This window comes from Mytilus californianus, unplaced genomic scaffold (assembly GCF_021869535.1).
Source record: "Mytilus californianus isolate M0D057914Y unplaced genomic scaffold, xbMytCali1.0.p SCAF_5, whole genome shotgun sequence".
Lineage (NCBI taxonomy): Eukaryota > Metazoa > Mollusca > Bivalvia > Mytilida > Mytilidae > Mytilus > Mytilus californianus.
Genome location: NW_026262701.1, coordinates 33,523,275 through 33,547,462, shown reverse-complemented (window position 1 = coordinate 33,547,462; position 24,188 = coordinate 33,523,275). Strand labels below are relative to the sequence as shown.

The following is a 24,188-nucleotide window of genomic DNA, read 5'->3' as shown; positions in this document are numbered from 1 at the left end:
AATAATGTGCTAAAAAAAAATTTCAGGTATTAGATGGTCTAGGTATGGGACCAAAAGGACCACCTGTACCCCCACCAGCTGATTTTAGTGTAATCCCATATCCAGTAAAGAGAAAAGCACCTCCTGTCAGTGAATTTGGTGGTAGATATATATTCATTGCCTCATCGGCTGATGATCCGTAAGTAGATTATTGTAGAGGACATTTTATACAGTTTTGAATTGAATAAAATGCACTGAGGGGGTACATGTCAATGCAAGAGCAATAACACAATCAAATTAAAATCAGCATGTGCAGGTCAACATATGTTTTTTAATTGAATATTACCATTGTACCAAATTTCAATTTGTTATTTAGTAATTGCCCTGTGGTTTGAAAGTTATGATTGAATATATTAGGGACAACTAAATATATGCTGCTAAATTCCTAAATGAACAAAAAAAAATAGGAAACAATGATTAGGCACACATGGATTTCTCAGAGTCCTGTAACAGAACTATATTATCTAAGAAGATTTAATCTCTCAATCACACAGAATTCCCAAAATTATTAACTTTCTCCACTAACAAATATTTCAAAATGAGCAGAATTTTGTATAAAAGCTCAAATGCATGATGCAGATTTTTATTTGCAAGGTTGGTTTTATGTGAGATAAATCTTAGAAAACCTGAGAATAAAAAAAAAACATGAACTGTATAAATAGCAACTCTTTTCACAAAAAATATTATGATTAAAATTGAAGTTATACTGAAATATGTATGACTAACAAGTTTTTTACTCTTTTAAGTTCTTTGTGAAAAGATCCACAGCAAAGTTTGAAACTAAAAAAAAAAAATCATTGATTGACATTTGTTTTGCCTATGGCATATGAAACAATAGTTATGATATTGATTTGCATTAAAAATGTATAATACAACAATTTTTTTTTTTTTTTTTTTAGAAATGTTGGTGTACCTGAAAGCAGTGGTACAGAACCTGAGGAAGAGAAATCTGTGACCCCAGACAAAGGTAAAGAGGACCACACCACACCCACTAAGGGTAAGGCTTCTAAGGACAAATCTGGAGGAAAAGATACAGCCAAAGGAGAAAGGAAGAAAAGTGCAGAGAGAAAATCAACATCAAAGACAGAGAAAAGACGTCCATCTGTTAATGTACAATCTCCACCGCCAGGGGCAGTAACTCCTGTCTCAGATGGCGATAATATCAGGTATGTTTTTGTGTGCCTCTGATAAATATAAGAGTTTTGGTTATTTATATTAATATGAACATATGTAATTCAATATAACTTAATACAAGATTTTGGACAAGGTATATTTACTCATTATGGGACAGGAAAATAATAATCTCTTGTATTGCTGCAGTTAATATGTATTACTTTTGCATGTGTAAAAAAATATGTGTTGTACACACACTATCATGAACACAGTAAAAATAGCTGCATGACATTTCACCATGTAAATGAAAAATAGTTGAGTGTAGCTAGACTACTGCATAAAAGTACATACAGGTGTGAATTTCTACTTCATGTTCTATCTTTGTTTTCATATCTTCTTCATAACAGTTCCTCAACATGCCCTCACATTGAAACCACATAGTAAATAATCAACATTTTTAAAAATATGGACTGCCTGTGTTGATTTTCAGTGCCTAAGATCAAGCATATCAAAGGTACATTTTTAAAAAATCTGTCAAAATAGGTTGGTTAGTGTTGGTCATAAGTGCAGACAATTACTACACAGATATGATGACCCATATTGAGTTTAAGGTCAAAGGTCAAGGTTTTTACATGCCGTATCACAGAGTAACTGTTCCGAAAATGTGGTCTTGTGAGGGATGTTGTGCTTATCATTGCTTTTATCAGACATCTGTTTTTGTCAAGAAATACCTTGCATTCAACCACATAACATCCAAGATTTTAAAACTAAAATGACCCAATAATTTCAACTTAATTATCAGTTATCTCTTATAAATGAGACTCCAATATTTTGCACAAATGACATTATTTCCTATTTTCTTGTATTTCAACCTTTTCTTTATAATGTTTTTTTCTGACGTTTTCTTTGTCATCTTTTAAAATGTTAACTTTTAATATTGTCTATAATTAATCACCATGTGAATTTTCTTGTCAAAGACTAATCACTTCTTCATTGAAACTGTCATTAATTGAGTCAAATCTTAACTGTTTAATGTCTTTTCATGCATGATATCACTAACATATGCAGACCTAGTCTGACACAAACTAACTTTACAAAACTTAGCAGCTTTAGCTTAAGAAGAAAAGGGTATAGCATCCATTTGACCAAACGTGGCAAAGTTGTTCTGCCATAAATGTATTGGACTTTCAAATACAGTAGATTATTTAATAATTTTTTTTCATTAAGGAATTAGTTTTTTCTTTTCTTAAACAGTAGATTGGATACCATTAGAAATAACCTGATGTGGAACATTATAAATTACTTAGACGGCATTCATTGCCATGGTATAATGATGTAAAGATCCCAAACTTAAGTTTTAGCTGCCAAAGTTTAAACAAATTGTATATTAACACTCTAGTTAGCTTGCATGTCTCTCCTTACAGTATGTCAGGGGATGGGATGGCTGTTGGAGATTCCAAAACTCCCAAGTAAGTAGGACAATGGTATACATAAACATGGCCGTGGCTCTCATATCACATTTCCTTACATGTCCAGTTTAGCCTATTGACTAGATTTTCTTCATTTACTTGTGCTTACAGCTCTATAACAATGGAAGCAAATTTAGATATGTCACACTATAAATTTGAATGTAGTCTACTTTTTCAGGTATCATTGGGTTTATTTCATTTCAATATCTTTTATTTGAAATTTCATAGTGTTCATTGCATTTTTTGCATTGTCTGAGATTTAGTTCTATCTAGTCTTCTCTTGACGGGACAGGAAGCTGTACACATAATCATAATAATTAATCATTATCCACATTATTGAATGCACACCTTAATTTTTTTTTTTTGAGAATAAACACAGTTTGTGTGGATGTTGCTTTCAGATGCATTTTTCACTGCTTCATGCACAAAGTTTTTTTGATTTAGTAATGTGTGGTGTGTGTAAACTGATTTCATTTCAATTAAACAATAAATAAAACAATTAGAGCATGCAATGATTTTATCATAACTAAGCTAAATGTTACAGAACATGGTCTTTCTACTTTACAGGACGAAGAAAGACAACCGATTTAGTAAAGATTTTGAAAAACAAATTTTATTCTTACATTTTATTAAAACTCAAACATTTGTAATTATCTATAGAAAACTGTAAAAGAGGAGCCATGTGTCCTGAATTTAGATATCCATTAGTAATTTGATTTCACTCAAAGGAGAGCTTTGTTTTTAAGACTTCAACATGTTTATGTATACCAACTACATACAGAATAATTTAACAGTTGTCTACTTTTAACAGTGTTCAAATTAACATTTCATGACTATCTGTTGCTTAAATATTTTTTTATAGTTGACCTTGCCCTTTCAACCAGCTTGACTTTTGTTCACTAATGTAACTTTTAAATATTTTCTATCAAATCTCAATTCTAGGAATAAATTTTATAAGAAAAACAGAAAATTTTTGAAGCTCTGCAAAGTAAAAGCTGTCTTTGATTTACATTTTTTCCCTAAATTATCATAAATATTGTATTTTTTAAATGATAAATATTTTTAAAGACCATCAAGTGACTATTTTGTTACTCGTAACTTACACAAATACTTTTCCTCATACAGACTGACAATATTCCGCTGGATTGTACCTGCTAATGGAGAAGTTGTGGTACGTCTACGTTTCCAGTCAGAAGAACTTGGTCAGTTTGATCAGACCCTGAACTTTGAGATTGTAGGCACACGTCGTAGATACCAGTTATTTTGTAGAGGAGTGTGTGCATTCCCATCCATTAGTAGAGAGCCAAGGTGAGTTGACCTTCCTTTCTATTTTTTAATTTTTTATGAGAGTTTTCTAAAGAATTGAATGTGCATGGCAGACTTTAATTCAAATTTAACTGGTAAATGCTGCGATAAGGTTTGAGTGATGCATTTCTACCTGTATCATTCAGCTAATAATGTCATTTTATAAAAAAAAAATAGATGACAGAGATTTGCTTCACATTTTTTTCTGACATGATTACTTATTCTGGCAGAAGCTCCAATTTTATGAGAATAATAGTCTATTGCTATACATTAAATGACTTATATTGAGGTGGATACCAGGATTTTAAACCCTTAAAACCTCAAAATTTTGTAACCACTAAAATAAATTGCCAAGTGTTTGAAATATATGTTCACCACACGTTACATAACTTGAGATATATAATGTTTTATCAGGGAATGTTGCTAAGAACCTTAACCAGTAAGTTTTTAAGACATTGACAAAATTGTTTTTCCATAAGATGTTCTGAGTCTTAAAATATACCAATGCAGAAAGACATTACATAGTTCTTTGTCTATGCAAGTTTTTTCAGTCATGGCAGTGTTATCCATTTTCAGAATAACTTTCTTTTTTTAGAATTGTTTTCCCAAGTCGTAAGAAGACCAAGAAGACAAACGAAATTTGTCATAAGAAATATATCTTAGGCACAGAAACATTTGAATTTGGACCCCTATTGAATTCAAGACCAAGAACTGGGTAAGTAATTGTACTCTATGAGTATAATTGATAATATTACAGAAGGCAAACATGCAGATGCAGGACAAAGTTTTATGAAGATATTTAATAGAACTGTGAATAAATTTAAAGGGACCTTTTCATTAGATGTTCCAAAATTATTGGTCTGACAGTTGGGTAAAGATGCGCAATTCATTTCAGGTAGGCAGTAATGGTAGCCTTTTCCTCAATTCCTCTGCCCTTATCGTAAACTTGGATATGTCTGATGGCTCGTTTCAATGCTGAGACATTTTCAAATATGTGGTTAAATTTTCGGGCTACAAGGGTTATCATTTTCCCGTAATTTAGGACACCCCTGATACAACTTCTCAAGGTAAAAAAACCCTTTTTATCACACAATAAAATATTTGAAAATTTAGTTATTTGCATACATTTTTAATAACTCCATAGTTTTTACACCTTCATTCTATTGTCTTCTGCTCTCCAAATCAGCACAAACGGTTAAGCTCAGTCACTTGTTAAAAATTGAAACATGTCCAACTACACTGCACAGAGAATTTTTGATAACACAACTACTTTTGAGTTCCTCACTTTGAGGCACATTAGGGATATTGACCCAGTTGAAATTGAGGCTTTTGAGGATTCTGTAATATTTTCAAAAACGTACAATAGAACAGTAATGCCTTAAACTATGGATAATCAACCAACTGAACATTATTTCAGTTTGGTATCCAAATAACATGTACATAGTCCTTGAAATTAAAAAAAAAAGCCAATTAACCTGATAGTAATGATTCATATCCCGTAAGTAGATGCTTTTTGGTTGTCAGATCTATGCCATGGACAGATTGAAATCATTTATACATGTTTAAACAAAGGTAAACCAAACTTGTACTTAAAATAAACAAAGAAGTTGTCATGAAAATATGATTTATGGTATAATAAGAGATTATTCTATTTAATAGCATTCAAGAAACTTATGATATACATTTCAGATACAAAGAAGGCAAACATCCAGCATACATGGAAGAATTAAATGTAACAAATACATCTCCACTGGAGGCTGATATCAGCTTCTGCTTCTTCAAAGACAGTAAGAGTGAAACATTCATTCTAGAACCACCAAATATGTGTCTTAAATCTGGAGAGAGCCAGAAGTTAACAATTTGGGCCTACCCATGTAAAGTAGGCAGGATTGATGATTCTATTGTCTGTTGTATCAGAGAGAATCCAGAACCAGTTGTTTTTAAGATAGCATGTGATTCATTTAATCCTGAACTTGATTTGAATACCAAGGACTTCAGATTTGAATCTGTTAGATTGTATAGGTGAGTTGGATGTCTTAGCAATTACGTTTTCATTATGTTGACCTTTAGACTGTTTTAACTGTTCCATTTTTAAAAGTCATTTTGCTTTTGATCCAAATGTTCTAATTTAATTAGCTTCCAATACCTTAGAAAGATCATCCTAAAACCTGTGTTGTGCACACTGAAAAATCAGTAAAATTCATTAACATTTGCTAAGAAGAAATTGTTGAGGTATTCTGTTGTAATCAAATGGCTTATCTGCAATGTCAAGGTATAGAAATTCATGATGGATTTCATACTTTAATGGAAAACAGAAAATGTCAAGTATATTTCTTAAAACCTTTGCATCTGGTTGTAATCTCTTACACTAAAATTTATATTTTCTTATAGAAAAGAGATAAGAACAATTCACATGAGGAACAACACACAGTTACCAGTGGTATGGAAGGTGACGGGTATTGAACAATTAGGTGATGATTTTACATTGTCAGCTGATCATGGTGTTATAGACCCATTACAGGAATACCCACTCCATGCTTACTTCAGAGCCATGAAACCTCTAAATACAACACAACAGAAGAAAATCAGATTAGAGGTAAGAAATAAACCATAATGTATAGTATAACTGTAGTTATTTGTATAAGAGATAAAGAAACAATGCTGCTGTAATGCCAGGTATATTAGGTTGAAAACTGAACCAAGATTTGGTACTGGTGAGCTACCTGTATATTTTGGTCTTGATCAATAATTATTAAACAGGTTCTATGAAGATGGGGAGGTGGAAATCGAAACAATGATTGAAGAGAATATATATACTCATTTTGAGACATTGATGCTGTTGGGTTTAACTTGAACGGTGTATAAGTAAGTTGATCAATTTGCTGTAAATAGACACTTACAACTGTGCAATTTAAGTTTCACTTTGCAGTCAGTTTTAGTTATATTGAAGCATAGAACACTTCAAATATCTGTTACAGGCCATTGACTTTAGATTTATGAATATTTTTTTTTTTATAGATACATGATCAAGAAGGTGTTCATCCATTGTCCACAGAAAATCTGACTGTACATTACGAACCTTATGATATCAGTGTCGATATGAGTTTTAACAACAAGGGAGGTACGAACTTTAGAATTTTTTAATTACGATGAAATTTAAAATCTGAATAGGTTTTTGTCCAGAATAGACATTCTTTCACCTTAAACAAGGATTCACACAAATCAAAATATAATCCAACACAAAAAGCACAAACACAAAAAACTAACAAAATCATAGGTAATATTGTAAACAAACAAACCTAGTTAATCTTATTTTGAGCACTTATTCTGTTAAGGATATATATCTAATGCCTGATTATATGATTATTGATTTTGAATTCTTATAGACCATGGATCAGATGGAGGTGGCCTTGACCTTGGCATTATACATGTTGGTGAAGAAAAGAAGTGTACTTGTGCCTTGAAAAACAGAGGGAAATATGATGTTGGATATAAGTAAGTAGTAGTAACAACGTATATACAAAAGGGTTGACAGCAGTATAGAAATAAAGACACCTGAACTTTTCTTGCTTTTTTCCCCTAAAAAAAAACAACTATTGCAGTAACTTTTTGACTTGTCCATAGGTGACTTATTGGATGGCAAAATTTCTGCTCTGTAGAACATACCCACTTTTTACCATGGCAATCCAAATCTTCACTTCATCCCAATTGACAGATTTAGCAGCACCTACCTAATTGATTTATTATTGAATTTGTTCTCATCCGGAATATATGAAAATTTGCCACTGAAAATTAGTAACATAATCCCAAATTATTACAAACTACCTTTATCACATAGAAATCATATTATGTAGTATACTATATATGTCTTAATGTTTACATAGTGAAATTGACAAAAAAAAAATTGTATTGCTTTATCATATTCTGGGCCTACCAAAAACCAAAAAGAAGACAATTTTAGGTTAGTTATTTGATATATATGATATTTCATTAACTTTATTGTATGCTTTTATATTTTTAGTTTCATCAAGAAGGACTGTGACCCAGCCAATCCTAATGCTGCTTCTCTGTTTACCATTACTCCAGAAAAGGGTACTCTGGTCTCTGCTGATAGACCAACACAACCTACTATAATATTCAAATCTGACAAGGAACTAGTCATCAAAGATCAACCAATACTTAGCTGCCAGGTTATTGACTTGAAAGTTGGTGACGAGGGAGAAATTATTGGTGTTATACCAATCAAAGTATCTGCTAAAGTGTTGTTCCCTAAGTAAGTCAAAGCATGTAAACTGAAAGGATCAGTCATCAACATTTGAATAACTTTAACATTCATTCTCTAACATTCAAGGTGAAGGGGTCTTCCATAATAATTGTGATTGATGAAACACTGTAACTCCTTGCAAATCAAATCTTGTATTTGTAACTTTCAGTTATATAGTTCATTTTTCTAATATTTAAATTCCAGAGCTGTGGACTATGATGTGATAATATCATAAAATGTTCAACAGCAATTAAAGCACTGTTCCTTTGCTTTTTGTGTGTTTTTTGCTGTGCATATACTGATTTTGTGGATACCCCATATGCCCTTGTTTTTCTATTCTAAAGTTAAAGTATGTTCAGAAGAGTCTAAAAATTTGTTTAGTTGTTTAGAGATTAGATTTGAAAAATGAGACATGTTACTGCAGTTTTGTTTTTAATGTTTGTTTATTGGTACAACAGAAATATTTCAATGAGTGTGTACCCTGTCATGCCTTATTTTACAACAGGAATAGAAATGAGAAACAATGTACGTTACAATAAACATTGATACAAATTTTACCAAATTTATTTAAGGTATGAGATACAGCCAGCTAATGATATTAACTTTGGCGCATTACTCATCAATAATAAGAAGGAAGGCCAGAGTAGATTTGAAATTCACAATCGTGGAGAGTTTGATTTCAAATTCATCATATCTAAGATGCAAAAGGAAGACAAACAAGCAGGTGGCCGTGGAAATCGTCCGTAAGTACAAGAAATTACATTGTATAGTGCACTCCAATATATACAGGGATCACAGCTTCTGCTTCTGTTTTCACCTTCACTGGTCCCACCAATGTAGAACAGGGAAACAGATCAATCAGACTATAACTGTCACATGGTATATTATTATTTTTAGAATTGTGATTGGGTTATTCCTATTAGGTTTTGGTAACATGTACACAAGTACTAACTATTCTTTATGTCTATAATCTCGAATTTGTACTTTTAAGATTTGAAAAAAAATCCTATATCTTTTAAATATACAGACCGAACTTAACTCACATAAATAATACCTCATTTCTAAGTATCTACCTACTTCCTTGAAAAAATAATACAATACTTATTTTAATGTGAAAGAATACTACTTCTTAGCCAAATGACAGAGCTTGAGATAAAGCAAAGAAAAGAAGATAAAAACTATAGGTATAAATTCTGTCAGAATCAATTTAATGTTAGTTATATTCAATTGCTTTAGATCTGGGGGTCCAATGCAGTTACTTGCAGCTTCCTTAGCTTCATTTTCTTTTTGTGTTTGAATTGATCACTTTTTAAATAGAGCATAGAAAATTGCATGTTTATCCCCATGCATGTGACTTTTCAGTTTTTGTTGATCTTAAAATTTTATTTTATTGGCACTGTTGTAAGAGAAAATGCATGTTTATCAACTTTTTCTTTGATACCCTTGTCACAAACATAAACAAATTTGTGTACATCTTACACAGCCCTGTGAAGGACAGCAAACGAAGCAAATCTCGGGATGGATCAAGTTCAGGAAGATCTGTAGCTAAGCCTAAGAAAACAGACTCTGTCAGGTTAGTTAGTTGAGCCCACCCTGTCACTCCTGTTTCTCTAACAATCTGATGTGTGGATGCTAAATATAGTACACTGTAAAGCAGGATTTTTTGCAAATATGAAATATGGCACATACCGGTAGATATTTTTACAATAGATATTTGATCATTTTAACCAGATTTAACAAAAATTTCAAATTCTTTATCAATATAAAGATTTATTTTATGTTTTATGTGTATCAAATTTACCGTTTTTACATTTGTTAAAAACCTGCTGAACAGTACTGCATGCCTTTTTATGCCTTAATCAATATATTACTAACAGTGTTTGGATATTAAATATATAATGTTTATTATTAATTCCTATTACAAGTATAAACAATTCTCAGTTCATAAATGATGTTTTGAATTGTATAATTATAAAGATTTAATTCAATATTTGTGAAATAATTTTGACTTTTTCGGTTAATGATTTTTTATTCAACATTATGAAATTTTCAAGTGGAAAAATTGAAATGTAATATGTAATATATACTTGCACCTGTCCACTTTATATATAATTGCAGTTTGCATGCGATTTCATTAACTAATATATACCAAAATTATATTGTTTTCTGTGTATGATAGCTACAGTTGTTTCAGATTTGCATGAATAAAATCCATATTGTGTGTTACCAGTATGACAGAAATTTGCTTAAGATATTTTTTTTTAAATGTATAAAATCAGTTCATTACCAAAAGAAATTTACCTGGTTATAAGTAATGAGAATTTGGATAGTTTAAAAGGCACAAATTGTCTTGTATCAATAAAAAAAAAAAAAAATCAAAAGAAAGAAATAATAATGTTTTCCCACTTTGCACATATCACTATAATAATATTAATTCATGTTAAAAATATTTGCAAATTTAGCTTCCAATTAATTAATCAATTAATTTTCTAATGACATTCATAAATGTTATTTACATTTTAATTTTATACTCAGACAACATTGATTCCATGTATGACTTATGAGGCACAAAATGAGTGTGCATAAATAAACAATCAAGTCTACAGTATTCTAATACAAATATAATTGAAACAGTCAAGTACTCAGTATTCTAAAACAACAATAATTGAAACAGTCAAGTAAGTACTCAGTATTCTAATACAAATATAATTGAAACAGTCAAGTAAGTACTCAGTATTCTAATACAAATATAATTGAAACAGTCAAGTACTCAGTATTCTAATAAAAACATAAATGAAACAGTCAAGTACTCAGTATTCTAATACAAACATAATTGAAACAGTCAAGTACTCAGTATTCTAATACAAATATAATTGTAACAGTCAAGTCCTCAGTATTCTAATACAAATATAATTGTAACAGTCAAGTACTCAGCATTCTAAAACAAATATAATTGAAACAGTCAAGTAAGTACTCAGTATTTTAAAACAACAATAATTGAAACAGTCAAGTAAGTACTCAGTATTCTAATACAAATATAATTGAAACAGTCAAGTAAGTCCTCAGTATTCTAATAAAAATATAATTGAAACAGTCAAGTACTCAGTATTCTAATAAAAACATAATTGAAACAGTCAAGTACTCAGTATTCTAATACAAATATAATTGTAACAGTCAAGTCCTCAGTATTCTAATACAAACATAATTGTAACAGTCAAGTACTCAGCATTCTAATATAAATATAATTGAAACAGTCAAGTACTTAGTATTCTAATACAAATATAATTGAAACGGTCAAGTCCTCAGTATTCTAATACAAATATAATTGAAACAGTCAAGTACTCAGTATTCTAATACAAATATGATTGAAACAGCCAAGTTCTCAGTATTGTAATATAAATATAATTGAAACAGTCAAGTACTCAGTATTCTAATAAAAACATAATTGTAACAGTCAAGTCCTCAGTATTCTAATACAAATATAATTGTAACAGTCAAGTACTCAGCATTCTAATACAAATATAATTGAAACAGTCAAGTACTCAGTATTCTAATACAAATATGATTGAAACAGCCAAGTTCTCAGTATTCTAATACAAATGTTATTGAAACAGTCAAGTCCTCAGTATTCTAATACAAATGTAATTGAAACATCCAAGTTCTCAGTATTCTGATACATGTATGATTAAAACAGTTAAGTTGTTGGAGGTCTAATTCAAGTATAAAAAACAGACAAGTCCTCATTTTTGTAATTCCTTGATACTGTAGAGTAATCTGAAATATAAATTGCTCTACTAATAAGTCAAGTGACGTTTTTCCTATCACACATTTGACATTAATGATTGCCAGTATTCTAATGCATTCATAATTATCTCAATAGTCTAATGCAAATATGAGTCCTCAGTATTTTAATGCAACTATCATGACTGAAATTATAATGTCCATAGTATTCTTTGCATGCATAAATGAAACAAACGAGTCATCAGTATTCTAATGCAAGTATAATAAAATGTTAATGTCCTCAGTATTTTGATCCAAACAAAACAGCCAAATCCCCAATACCTAAATGCATGTATAATTGCAACAGTCGTTGTGTAAGTCTTTTGGTGTAAAAAGGAAAAAGTCAAACAGTCATGTCCTACATGAATATATCAAATATAATAAAAACCGCAGCAACAACAACCTTAGTATTCTTGTGCCAGATTAATTAACATAATACAGTCAAAAATGTATATAAAGGTCACAATCGGGACCAGGCAAATCTGACCTTACAAGACAGGTGACAGTTAAATTAAGGTTCAAAATGCATAAGTATTACTGTGACGGGAAAAGAAGAGGGTGACGTGACTAGACAGGTTTTCACTTAAAAGAGGTGACCTTTATAGCAGGTTTGACTGTATTACACATGTATGGGGGAGATAATATATTTTATTGCCTGGTTTTGATTTTCAGCGTATCAGAATGTTCTTAACCAATAACTTTCAATTGTGAAGAAGTACTATTACTAATAATCAGAAGCAGGGTTTGATTATGTTTTGATTTTCATCCCTTAATTATTTGGAAATTATGTCACTAGTGTGTTCGAAAAGTATGATTTTGAAATTCTTACCAAATTTGAACTAATTAGTGTGCATGGAAATAAGAGATTTGTTTGTAAATACTGTCTTTTTTTACCATATTTGTATCATTTTGCTGAGAATAGTTTAACCAAAGATTTGACACTTCTTACTTGGTTCCTTAACTTTATTTTGATTTAAATCTAGTAAACTGTAATCAAAGCTGTCTAGCAAATAGGTCCTATTACGAACATTTGAACCTACTTACCTTTTAAAAAAAATCTTACTGGAAGCAATGATCTACATTTACTTGTTTGAGTGGACTAATTTTCATTCAGTAGCTAACATATACTAACTATAGTACTTAGTACAGACATGTCAATCTTATTAGAAAGCAAACACATATATCAATTTGGCTCAGATTTTTCCAAATAATGCTTCTAAAATGGGGAAGGGGGTACAAAGATAAAAGGAGTGTTGAGATTAATTTTGAGAAAATGTTTGTTTTAAAAAGAAATCAAACTTGTTCAAAACTTGTCTTTGTAAGAAAATAAAAGCTTTTGAAAATTATTATTAAGAAAGTTAATTTTAAGATGACTTTTAAGATTGGCATGTGGTTTGTTTGATTGCAGTGATTTCTATAACCATATATCACTTTAACCTATATTTCTCTCTAGCGACTACAATGCTAGTCAAATTATGCTGACTGCAGGAGTTTCACGAGCTCAAATGTCTTCTGTTCCACCTAATACTAAACGTGGCAGGTATATGCATTCAGTTCAGGAGTTATTCTTGTTATCTTTCCCTGGATGTGTTTTAAAAAATGGGAAGTCTTTTGTGTAGTTTTCAAACTTTTATTTCCAAAAGTCATATGTATATTGCTTAAAAACTGGTAACATCATTCATAAATGAATTCAAGACTTTATAATTTGTTTCTTAAAAATTTGACTAGATTTTATTAAACTGGACTAAGTTTTGAAATACTTTAAAACCTGTCTAAACTAAATCCTAGGCAAACTAAAACCTGTGTAAATAGAACTCTTGTATCAAGAAATACAGTGAAAATTGTTTTACCTTCTTGGTTGTATTTTAACAAGAATAACTCATTACTTTATCACTATTAATGCTTTTCTTTTTCTAATCAATTTCTAGCATGCAATATTCTAGATATGGTTTTGTGCTATTTATATCTTCAGCATTGCTTATTGAGTAAATTTTTTGTCCATTGTATATAATGGTATCTGATATTAGTTATTTGTAATTAAAAAAAAACTGTGTAATGATTTTGTCAAAGAATTAATACCAGCACTTGAAATGAAATATTTGCACATTTTTGTGCACACTACTAATAATCAGTACATTTTTCTTACTCTTTCAATAATTTAACATGATATACACTTGATTGTAACAATTTAGATTGATATTTAAAGAACACTTAACACAAGAATCTGTATTTCCTACAAACCCACAGAGCACTTATAGAGCACAATACCAAATAAAATAATTAGGATTACAGTCTGATGCATTTTAAAGAAGTCATTTTTATGACCATGCATAATTGACAATAAGTACCATTGTAGGTGACTGGTTTGTCTCCACAAATGCATGCTGCTAAAAATCATTACATATTTCTGTTACTTTGAGATGAAGAACAGCAATAAAAGTGATGTTCCTTTGCTATGTGTTTTGTCATGTGCATGTAGGGATTTTGTGTCATGAATGAATAACCATTTTTCCATTTTTTCCAAATTCAGGTCTAGTATATTCTATTGATTGATAATAACAGGTGCTACAAAATAGGTACAAAATCTAGGAGACATACAAGCAGGAAATCACCTCAAAACCTGAAAAGTATTGAAATTTATTCTTGGCAGGCGAAATATATTTTCAATTGAAATTGTATCTATAAAAATGATGAATTCACAATGACAATCATAAAAATTCCCTCATATTTATATACAAAAGAATTAATGACAGCTTTAATATCTTTAAAATCTGTTATTTTCATACAGAGCCGAAGGTGGAGCTGCTAGGCAACAGTTTGGAATGTTTATTGTCTCCCCTACCAGTGGAACTGTCATTGTAGGTGGCTCTATAACTATCAATGTAGATTGTATCACAGAACAAGAGGGAAGAGGAGATGAGGTGAGTTGTTTCCTTTTTCCGTGGTCTTCATGGGGATTGTATTTTTAAAGATAATTTGAACAGTCTGCTAGAATAACATTTTTATGTAAATTTAAATTTATTTTGATATGTTACAATGATAAATTTGAAATATTTTGTTACAACAATGGTATGACATTTTTCTTTTAGGAAATATGTATTGATGTAGTTGACAGAGATCCAAATGACCATCCAGGTGGTATACCCTATAGACTGTTAGCTGAAGTGTGTATTCCTTCAATCAGTATCATAGAACAGAGGTTTATTGGTTCTATCTTTGAAGAACATAGAATTGTCAAAAATCTCAGCATTTGGCAGCATAGTAATCAGGTAAAAATGTATTGATTTTTTTATTTGATAGGGTTTATTCTTAAAATTAAGAAGAAAACCTCTGTAATAGTTGTGTTCATATTTATCTAATTCTCTCCAATTTTAATTGTATATGGGAAGACTTAATTTAAATGAAAGCAAGCCCTCAATTAGAAATGGCAAGAATGAGAATAATAAGAATTATGTCCTTTGAGGGGACAGCTTAGTAAATATGAATATATGAAGATGTGAGGTAAACATCAATGAGACAGCAGCCCAACAACATGTGCTAACTTAGATAGACACATGAAACTATATGAGAAGTTTTAAATGGCTGAGGGTCCAGGCAAGATGTGAATGCTACTTTTATTTTAATAGCAAGTCCTATAAATTTACCCATGAAGGTTTGATCTACTTTTTCTGTTGTGACAAGATTGATGCCAATAAACATGGAAGAGAAGTTAAATTTTCTTATTCACTTTTATCATAGGGAGATCTCTACACTGATGGTGGAGTTTATGCTGAGGATGAGAACAAATTTATATTTAACAATGTAATCATAGGACGTAAAGCCAAGGCTAGGTTTAAGATCTGTAACACAAACAAAGTAATGTGTGATGTTGTATTCTCCGTCAAACCAACCAATGTCAAAAGAGCTGGACAGAATCAAGATATATTTGAAGTAGAGCCTTCCAGGGCACAGATCTCACACCACAGCCATGTTTATGCAACTGTGACCTTCACACCACCCTCTATGCAGGTAAGAATTAGTCAGAGCTGACCAAAATCTTGAGATCACACTTTAGAACTACTGTTCATAGGCTTCTCTTTAACTTTTTTTTTCAATTATTTTTTTTATTTTCCACAGATCTAGACACATAGTGATATGTTATTATAGGTTTTAAAAGTTTGGTGTTTGATAATTTTATATTGTCACTTTATAGGATTAAACAGAGGTGATATTGTTTAATACGCATGATCGTGTATAGGAACATAAATATAATTTTACATTTCTTGTAAACAAATGAATTTTGTTTTATATAGAATTTCACCGCACAATTTGAGGCTGCTTTAGATGGTCAGACCAAAGGAAAATCATTGATGTTTGAAGTAGCTGGTGATGGAAACCTCCCACGGATCACTGTACAGAAACCCACAATGAGGAACAAGATGGGTCAGACTATATTACTGTTTAAGAAGAATTTGATAGGAAGAACACAGACACTGCCTTTTACATTGATCAACGATGGTACACTACCAAGTAAAGTAAGTAATGATATATTTATATGTGTGCATAAAACTAGTTTTACCCGTCCACAGTTCCAAGTCAGGTTATCTGGATCATATTTGTTGTTTGTTTCTTTTTGTTTGTCTATTTTCTTAGAGGAGTCATGTGTTGGTGGTTGGTTTGGTCTGAGGTACAGTTCAGTATATTAAGTAATTTCTGTTATCTTTTTCATGTATTGTCCTAATTTGTCTTATTATTGTTACAATTATAAGGAAAGATTTTTATGCCCCACCTACGATAGTAGAAGGGGCATTATGTTTTCTGGTCTGTGCATTCATTTGTTTGTTTGTCCATCCGTTCGTCCGTCTGTCCCGCTTCAGGTTAAAGTTTTTGGTCAAGGTAGTTTTTGATGAAGTTGAAGTCCAATCAGCTTGAAACTTAGTACACATGTTCCCTATGATATGATCTTTCTTATTTTAATGCCAAATTAGAGTTTTCACCCCAATTTCACGGTCCACTGAACATAGAAAATGATAGTGTCAGTGGGGCATCCATGTACTATGGACACATTCTTGTTTTCAAAATGATATATTGTTTGCAATATTTTTCATTTTCATGAAATTTTATTTTAGACTATCATTGTCTTCAGTTTCTACATGTTTTTCATAGATGCAAGAGGAAGTTATTCAAATTTTCTTCACTAATGTTTTGTATATTGCTGTATGTAAAAATATAGATTAAATATTAGGTCTACCAAGAGTGTCCAGTGGCGTAGCTACACTTCTAATGATGTGCACTCAGAAGATGCTTAGCCTAGCGAGGCAAAAATAAAATCGCCGAGCGGAGAGAGGCAAAAAAAAATGTTGACCCTTTTTTGCAGAAAATGAATATTTTTTCGATATTAGATGGTTAATTTTGAAGTAAGTGAAGTATGCACAGTTGAGTGTTTTGCTATATATCAAATCAAAGACCTAAAACTGACTAAAAAATCTATAAACTTTGCAATGCTCCCCAATTTATTATGCTTCAGAGAAAGAAAGGGCTAGAGAACTGGATCATCTCATGACATATATAAGTTAACATACGAAAACAAAGCAATTCAAACAATCAATTTTTAATTTTGTGATATAGGAATGTGACATTCGTATACAAGACTGAAGTTATCAACCGAAGTCCTTTAGGAGAGTAACATTTTCCTTTGCCTAGCATTGTTAAACGTTTCAACAACTTCTTTAGCGTCCATGTCAAAATCAGAATGAACGTGCAGCAGTTCAAGTTAAGAAAGTCTTTATTGTCCCATGGTCGATCTCAGATACGTTTTTACGCGTTTCAGATCGCTGAAAGAGCATTCAGCAGTAGCGGTTGAGGGTGGCCAAGGACGTATAACTAACATATCTAATATACAACCTTGGGGTGGCATGGTGAGAAGTATTTGCAGAATACAGAATATATTTGGGTAAAGTTCTTTTGGCGTCATCTCCAATGTTGCACAGAGTTGGTCTGGTTTCTTAGATGGATAAATATCCCATCTCGTAACCTACCTTTTAATTTCAAGAAGGAACTGATCTTTTGGTTGAAGATCGGACTCGTAGGCGCGAAATATGCGAATTTGATGGTCCCGATTCAAACTTTTCAGATTGTTTGGAAGAAGCATCTGGGCAAGAAAACGTTCTTCCGAATTGACAAGACGATCTCGTAGTTCGTTTAGTAGATGGTCTAAAAATTGTATATACAGTGTGACGCGCCAATAATCCTGGATACCGACAACAGCGGGATTCGCCCAATTATGTTGACGACCGGTAGTTCTTGGTTTCTATATATATTTATAGTAACAGTCAATCGCACTCTTTCTTTTTTTGACTGTTATGATTTTTTAATAATGATTTTTTTTGCCATTTCGTTTGTGCACGCAAGTACGTTGTTGCGTCAATGGTAGCTACGCCACTGGTGTCATTAGACTGCTAACCTCACAATAAACAAAATTAGTTTACACAATGGGAGATGGATGTGTGCATGAAACATGCTGAATAATGACCCTTTAACCATGAACATATTTAATAAAAATGAACCGTGTTGTGTTCTTGTTTCTCAGGTTGATTTAGATTTGATGGATCCTGATAATGTGTTCAAAATAAGACCTGGCACTGATACCAATGCTGTCATGGAAAATGACTATGAGGACACAAAAAGACCTCATACAGCCTCTGTATCTGTAGGTGTAGGTGAGGTGGCTAACTTCAATGTCATCTTCAAACCTTCTGCAGTTCAGAGGTCACAAGCTCATATCAAACTCACTGTGATTGATAATCAGTATGAGGACTCAATTATTCAAATGGTTGGCGAAGGTTATGAAGATGAGATAACTCTGGACAATATTCATAGTGTTAGCCAGCCTTTTGAGCAAGAAGTTGTTGGAGAGGATGGTGCATTGCCGGATGATGATATTGCAGGTAAATGTTTGTTTTTAAAACTTATTTAGATAGAATATACAGACTCATTGCGCAAAATATATTTGCTGACAGAGTAAAATTTAAATCAAGATAGTATTGCTTCATCTTGGAAAATTAAAGGATTTATTAAGTTATTATCTTTTAAAATTTATTAAGTTATTATCTTTTAAAATTTATTAATTTATTTTTTTTAAAATTTATTAAGTTATTATCTTTTAAAATGACTGAAGACAAATGGGATTAATGAATCTCAGATTAAATGTAATATAATTTTCAAACCTGTTCAATAAGTAACAATGGTGTTTATCCTCTAACATTTTATGCATCCGTTAAAACTGCATTGATATCTGAATTACAGTATTTGTAAAAGATACAATACTTAAAGAACATTATGTAATTTTTTACAGCTGCCAAACCAAATTTGATCAACTTTGGTGATATTTACGTGAATGAATCATCTACGTTGTCATTCTCAATGACCAACAACTCCAAGACTGATGCCTATCGTTTCCAGTGGCCAGAAAATGCCAATTTGAAGTTCTCCCCTACACTGGCACATCTACATCCAAATAGTAGTAAGGATGTGACTGTTTCATTCAAGTCAGATGCTGCCAAAACACTGACAGAACAGGCTATCAACTGTAAAGTCACAAAGATCAAATATGATAAACCAATTGATCAGGTAAGAAACGCAAAGTTTAATGATGATTTAGTCATAATTACTAAAAATATTGTTGATAGATAAAATCAATGTTTTAATATTCTTTTTATTTTACTTTGATTTTATGAAGTTTTATTTGATTATTCATGGTAATATCCACCTAAATTTTGGCATATCAATGATAATGATAATTATGGAAATAAAAACAAACAAAACATGTATAAATAATTGACTGAATGTTGTTTTCACAGATTGCAGCCTGGGATGATAGAATTAAAACTGTCAAATGGGTTGATATCCCATCATCACCACAACCCTCAGAAAGGTAGGATATAAATAAGAGTACATACTTAAAATTTATAGCAAACATGGTTTATATATTATCACTTTTGAGAAGAGCATTTGATAGATGTAAAACCACATCAGAAATATGATGGAAGCTGTTTGTAAAGGTATTGCCTTTTCTTTATTCAAAATGTTGTTTGAAATATCGTCATTGACTTGTAAAATCCTTAAGCTAATATAACAATATCAAAAGTTCATTATTTTCAGTATGAGTGATTTAAAAATTCATTGATGATCATAACTTATGTTTTCAAAGTTATGTATGCTTTACATTTAAATTATTTACATTTAAATTAATCTTGCTCCTTTCACCAATATAAACTGGCCCCCATGATAAAGCCAAGTGTGCTGAAAGTGGAATTAAGCACCAACAATAATTCAATCATTTAATGCTTAGTTCACACGTACATATAATTCGAATTGAATTCGAATCGAATGCGAATCGAATTCGCTAATCGCACTCTTCCTTTTTAATTCGAATTGATTCGAATTGGCTAATTCGCATTAACCAATTCGCAGTAGAAATCCGTTTTTGTTGATACGAATTAAAAGTTAACGTCGTTCGGACAGTAAAGCAAATTTGACGCGTATTGCAATTCGAATTAGAATTAACGTTTGGACGTAAAACGATTCGAATGCGAATTAAACTAATTCGAATTAGTTATTGCGAATCGAATTCGAATTACGTGTGAACGCAGCATTAATTAGTTTATAATACCAATTTCAGTGTATACACCACATGTTTCTGGAATAACCATTAGATGTTTTGGAGATCAACAATCCTGGAATAAAATTATAAAACATAAAGTAAGGTCAAAACTTTTCCAAATGAAATATAAAATGGATCTGCAAGTTCATTCTATTTATTACCCTCTAATTTTCTTACTATTTTAGAGTGAACTACTACACACCTAAAGTATTTATCTTTTTTTTTAGTGGATCAAAGGCTCCTTTGAGCTCAAGAGGTGCTAAGAAGAAGGTTGTAGAAACAGAACCTGAGCCCACATTTACAGATTTCCCTGATACTAGTAGAAATGTGGAACTCCTTGTTTCTGCCAATGCTGATTTCAGTAAATTTGGATGCAAGACTGAGAGTGTTCACTTCAAGGATACTCTTATGTTCCAGACAAGAGTTTTTGAGTGAGTAAAATGTTATTTGAATATGAAAATATATGGAAAATATTAACTGTCATTTTATTTTTGGAACACTAATTCAAGGTTTTTTTTTGTAACTGAATCATTAAACAATGCTTTAAATGAATATTATATGTCTGTAATATTTCATTTTTTCACAAATTATCAAAAGTTAATGTCTATAGTTTACAAAAAACAGCACCTGAACTATTATGAATTATTTCCTGTGAATAAAAATTGTGGTTTAGGAAATATCAAATATTTGCTTGAAAACTCATGTCATAAATTTTCCATTTTTATTTCAGATTTAATCTAAGTAACAAAGGCAGTATAAAGATGGACTACAATTGGCAAGTGTTAATGGAAAATATGGCTCCATCATTAACAAGAGCTGTCACATTCATGTCTGAAGGAGAACGACCAGAATCTCGTATTGATGCTGTAGATGCTAGTTATATCCCATTTAGTGTTGAACCTGAGTTTGGTACCATAGCTGCTGGAAAGAAACAGAGATTTACAGTCAAGTTCTCTCCCCTTGATGTCAATACATATGAAGGAAGACTAATCTGCACGTGAGTTGAATGACAACAATTTATATTTTTTGCAATTTTGATTTTTCCGTTTTTTATATGTTGTTTAGCTTCAAATGGCAAAGAAGGGAAAGGTTTATTTATTGGCACATTGACTTCATGGTCTAGCTGTTAAAAAACCAAGCAAACTTTAATCATTGCACTTTATATACAATCAAATAGTTAAACTAAATAAACAAATTAGCTATAAAAGGGAGCTATTGACACACTTTACAATAAAGACCAAGTTGAGTCTATTTAGCTATTTCTGCAAATAACCAAAATGAAGCTTGTACTTGCACCATATAGATGAAATCAATTGGATGCAGTTTGCCTATTGATCATCTGCTTAGAACAATAGACACCATTATGCCTATTCATGTAAAGAGAGCTGAAATATGATTAACATTGTTATACATGCATATTTACATTTCAGTATACCAAACTTGGAGAAAGATTCGCAAGGACCTGTTGTTGGTTTGAAGGGAAAGAGTCTGATGCCATATTGTCATTTTGAACTTCAAGATTCAGATTACATTACTGGAGCCAGAAGGGACCCTGAATTACCTGGACCAGGAGATTCAACCAGGGGAACAACTCTTGATCCCAACACTCGTGTCATTGAGTTCAGTTGTGTTGGTATCAGTGTAAAGAAAACTTTGTAAGTGTATATTGTATTTAACTGAAAGTTCATAATACATGTATCTTTCATACAAAATATTCAATGAAAGATTTTAAGAAAATTCATTTGCACAGATTAAAATAGATTATTTTTGAATTACATGAAAGCATTGTTTATGTACATGACAGATGCTACTTTCTTGAAATTCATTGGGTGCTTTAAATACCAATATTGTAAAGTACCGGTAATGAGATTCCGAACTTACATCATATAATAGAATGTTATACATATATATTTTGAAAAGATAGATTTGTATGATATTTCAGTATTATATATAATTTAGTTTTATGTTAATCCACTTGATTGAATGTTTTGTTTATAGAACATTTGGTGTCGTTAACCCTACGAACAAGGGGTACAGTTTTGAATGGATCTGTGAAGATAGAAATGATGACACAACAAAGATATCTCCATTCAAGTGTGTGACCACAGAAGGTCTTATCAAAAGTGGAAAGAGATTCCCAGTAAGTTTTATAGAATGTTTAAATGGATGAAAGAAGAAACATTATTTCTCCTCTCATATTTTATTCTAGATACAAATACATTTTAATTGATGAATTGTATTATTTTTATAAATGCACAAAAGTCTACACATATGAAAATTTTTAATACAGACCCTGCAAAATAAACTTAGAAAAAAAAATAGCTGGTTATGAACTTTTTATGGCCAGTCGATTCAATTTACTAGATGTTTTTAGTTTAAAACAATAATAAGCTTAATGTGTAATTTTGCAGATTACTGGGGATTCATTATTATTCATAAGGTACTGTTTTTTTTTTTAATTTTGTGGGTAAAAATAGATGTTACCACAAATTTAAAAAGTGTTAAAGAAAATGCAAATTTCCTATTGGCTTATATGCAGAATTTGTCATTACCACAAAATCCACAAAACTACCCTGATATGTTTTGTAAATGTACCATGACTGATCTTGGACCTGATTTATGTCTGCTGCAGGTAACATTTGAGTTTACATCAATGGAACTGGACACAGTTGAGTCATTCTGGAGATTTGTTATTCCTGACCAGAATATCTCTGTACCATTTTTGTTGGTTGGTAAAGCTAGAGAACCAGATATAGCTATGGACAGGTCTCACATGAACTTCAAGGCATTGCTGATAGGTAAGATTTAGTTGTTATAGATTGATGTTTCCATTGGCAATGAGAAATTATTTTCAGTATTTAGAACTGTTAAATAATAAAATTTGAATATTATAAGCAGTCTTAGGAATATTACAAATGAAATATTTATTATAAAGCATAAAGTACTGAGGCACGTATCATTTTTATTTTAGTTTGAAAGTTTTAACAAAATACAAATATTCAAAGGCAGTGAAAACAGAACCATAATTCCTATCTGTAAATTCAGAAATTATTGCACACATTTATTATTGTGATTGTTTCCCAAGGGACAAAAACATGATATTAGGTTTTGTGATTTCAGGAAATGCTGCATACAAGAAATGAAATCTAAAATGCAGGGTATCTTTTTTTATTACGTAAACTATCATGTCACAAGTTTCACAATAATAAAAACATTGCAAAAATTTCAGAATTTACAGTATTCTAATGCCTGAAAGATTTCTTATCATCTTTTTTCATTAAGTATGATATTACACTGATATGTTATTTTATAGGACATGCAGCAACGGAAAGTGTTTACATCATCAACAATGAAGATGAGGCTTTCTCCTATGTTATGGAACCAGATTCCTGTCACTCAGCTGGTTTCTCCGCCCACATTCAGGTGGAACCAATGACTGGAATTATTCCACCTAAATCAAGGTATTTTAAGTGTTACATGATATTTTTACCTCTTTTCTAAATCTTTTCTACATCAACTAAAAAAATGTAATGGGAGATAACTCTGGTGATAATTCAGTTCAAACAAAATTCCAATA

At 31.2% G+C, this 24,188-nt stretch overlaps 1 protein-coding gene across 4 annotated transcripts in view; it reads left to right on the top strand.

Annotated features, from left to right (window-relative positions):
• Positions 1–24,188, top strand: part of LOC127700951 (hydrocephalus-inducing protein homolog) — a 67,135-nt gene that overhangs the window by 33,982 nt on the left and 8,965 nt on the right. For 2 of the 4 annotated variants that reach the window (XM_052204690.1, XM_052204688.1), the window contains exons 45-69: positions 27–178; positions 939–1,205; positions 2,577–2,621; positions 3,747–3,929; positions 4,522–4,641; positions 5,616–5,948; positions 6,318–6,522; positions 6,945–7,047; positions 7,313–7,421; positions 7,948–8,199; positions 8,763–8,933; positions 9,674–9,763; positions 14,759–14,891; positions 15,060–15,239; positions 15,709–15,978; positions 16,263–16,484; positions 18,539–18,896; positions 19,304–19,578; positions 19,809–19,882; positions 20,839–21,042; positions 21,342–21,608; positions 22,042–22,266; positions 22,610–22,751; positions 23,244–23,409; positions 23,925–24,072. In XM_052204690.1, coding sequence (XP_052060650.1) covers positions 27–178; positions 939–1,205; positions 2,577–2,621; positions 3,747–3,929; positions 4,522–4,641; positions 5,616–5,948; positions 6,318–6,522; positions 6,945–7,047; positions 7,313–7,421; positions 7,948–8,199; positions 8,763–8,933; positions 9,674–9,763; positions 14,759–14,891; positions 15,060–15,239; positions 15,709–15,978; positions 16,263–16,484; positions 18,539–18,896; positions 19,304–19,578; positions 19,809–19,882; positions 20,839–21,042; positions 21,342–21,608; positions 22,042–22,266; positions 22,610–22,751; positions 23,244–23,409; positions 23,925–24,072 — 4,694 coding nt within the window. The remainder of the gene's footprint in view (positions 1–26; positions 179–938; positions 1,206–2,576; positions 2,622–3,746; positions 3,930–4,521; positions 4,642–5,615; positions 5,949–6,317; positions 6,523–6,944; positions 7,048–7,312; positions 7,422–7,947; positions 8,200–8,762; positions 8,934–9,673; positions 9,764–14,758; positions 14,892–15,059; positions 15,240–15,708; positions 15,979–16,262; positions 16,485–18,538; positions 18,897–19,303; positions 19,579–19,808; positions 19,883–20,838; positions 21,043–21,341; positions 21,609–22,041; positions 22,267–22,609; positions 22,752–23,243; positions 23,410–23,924; positions 24,073–24,188) is intronic. The other 2 variants (XM_052204689.1, XM_052204691.1) reach the window with 2 other exon arrangements.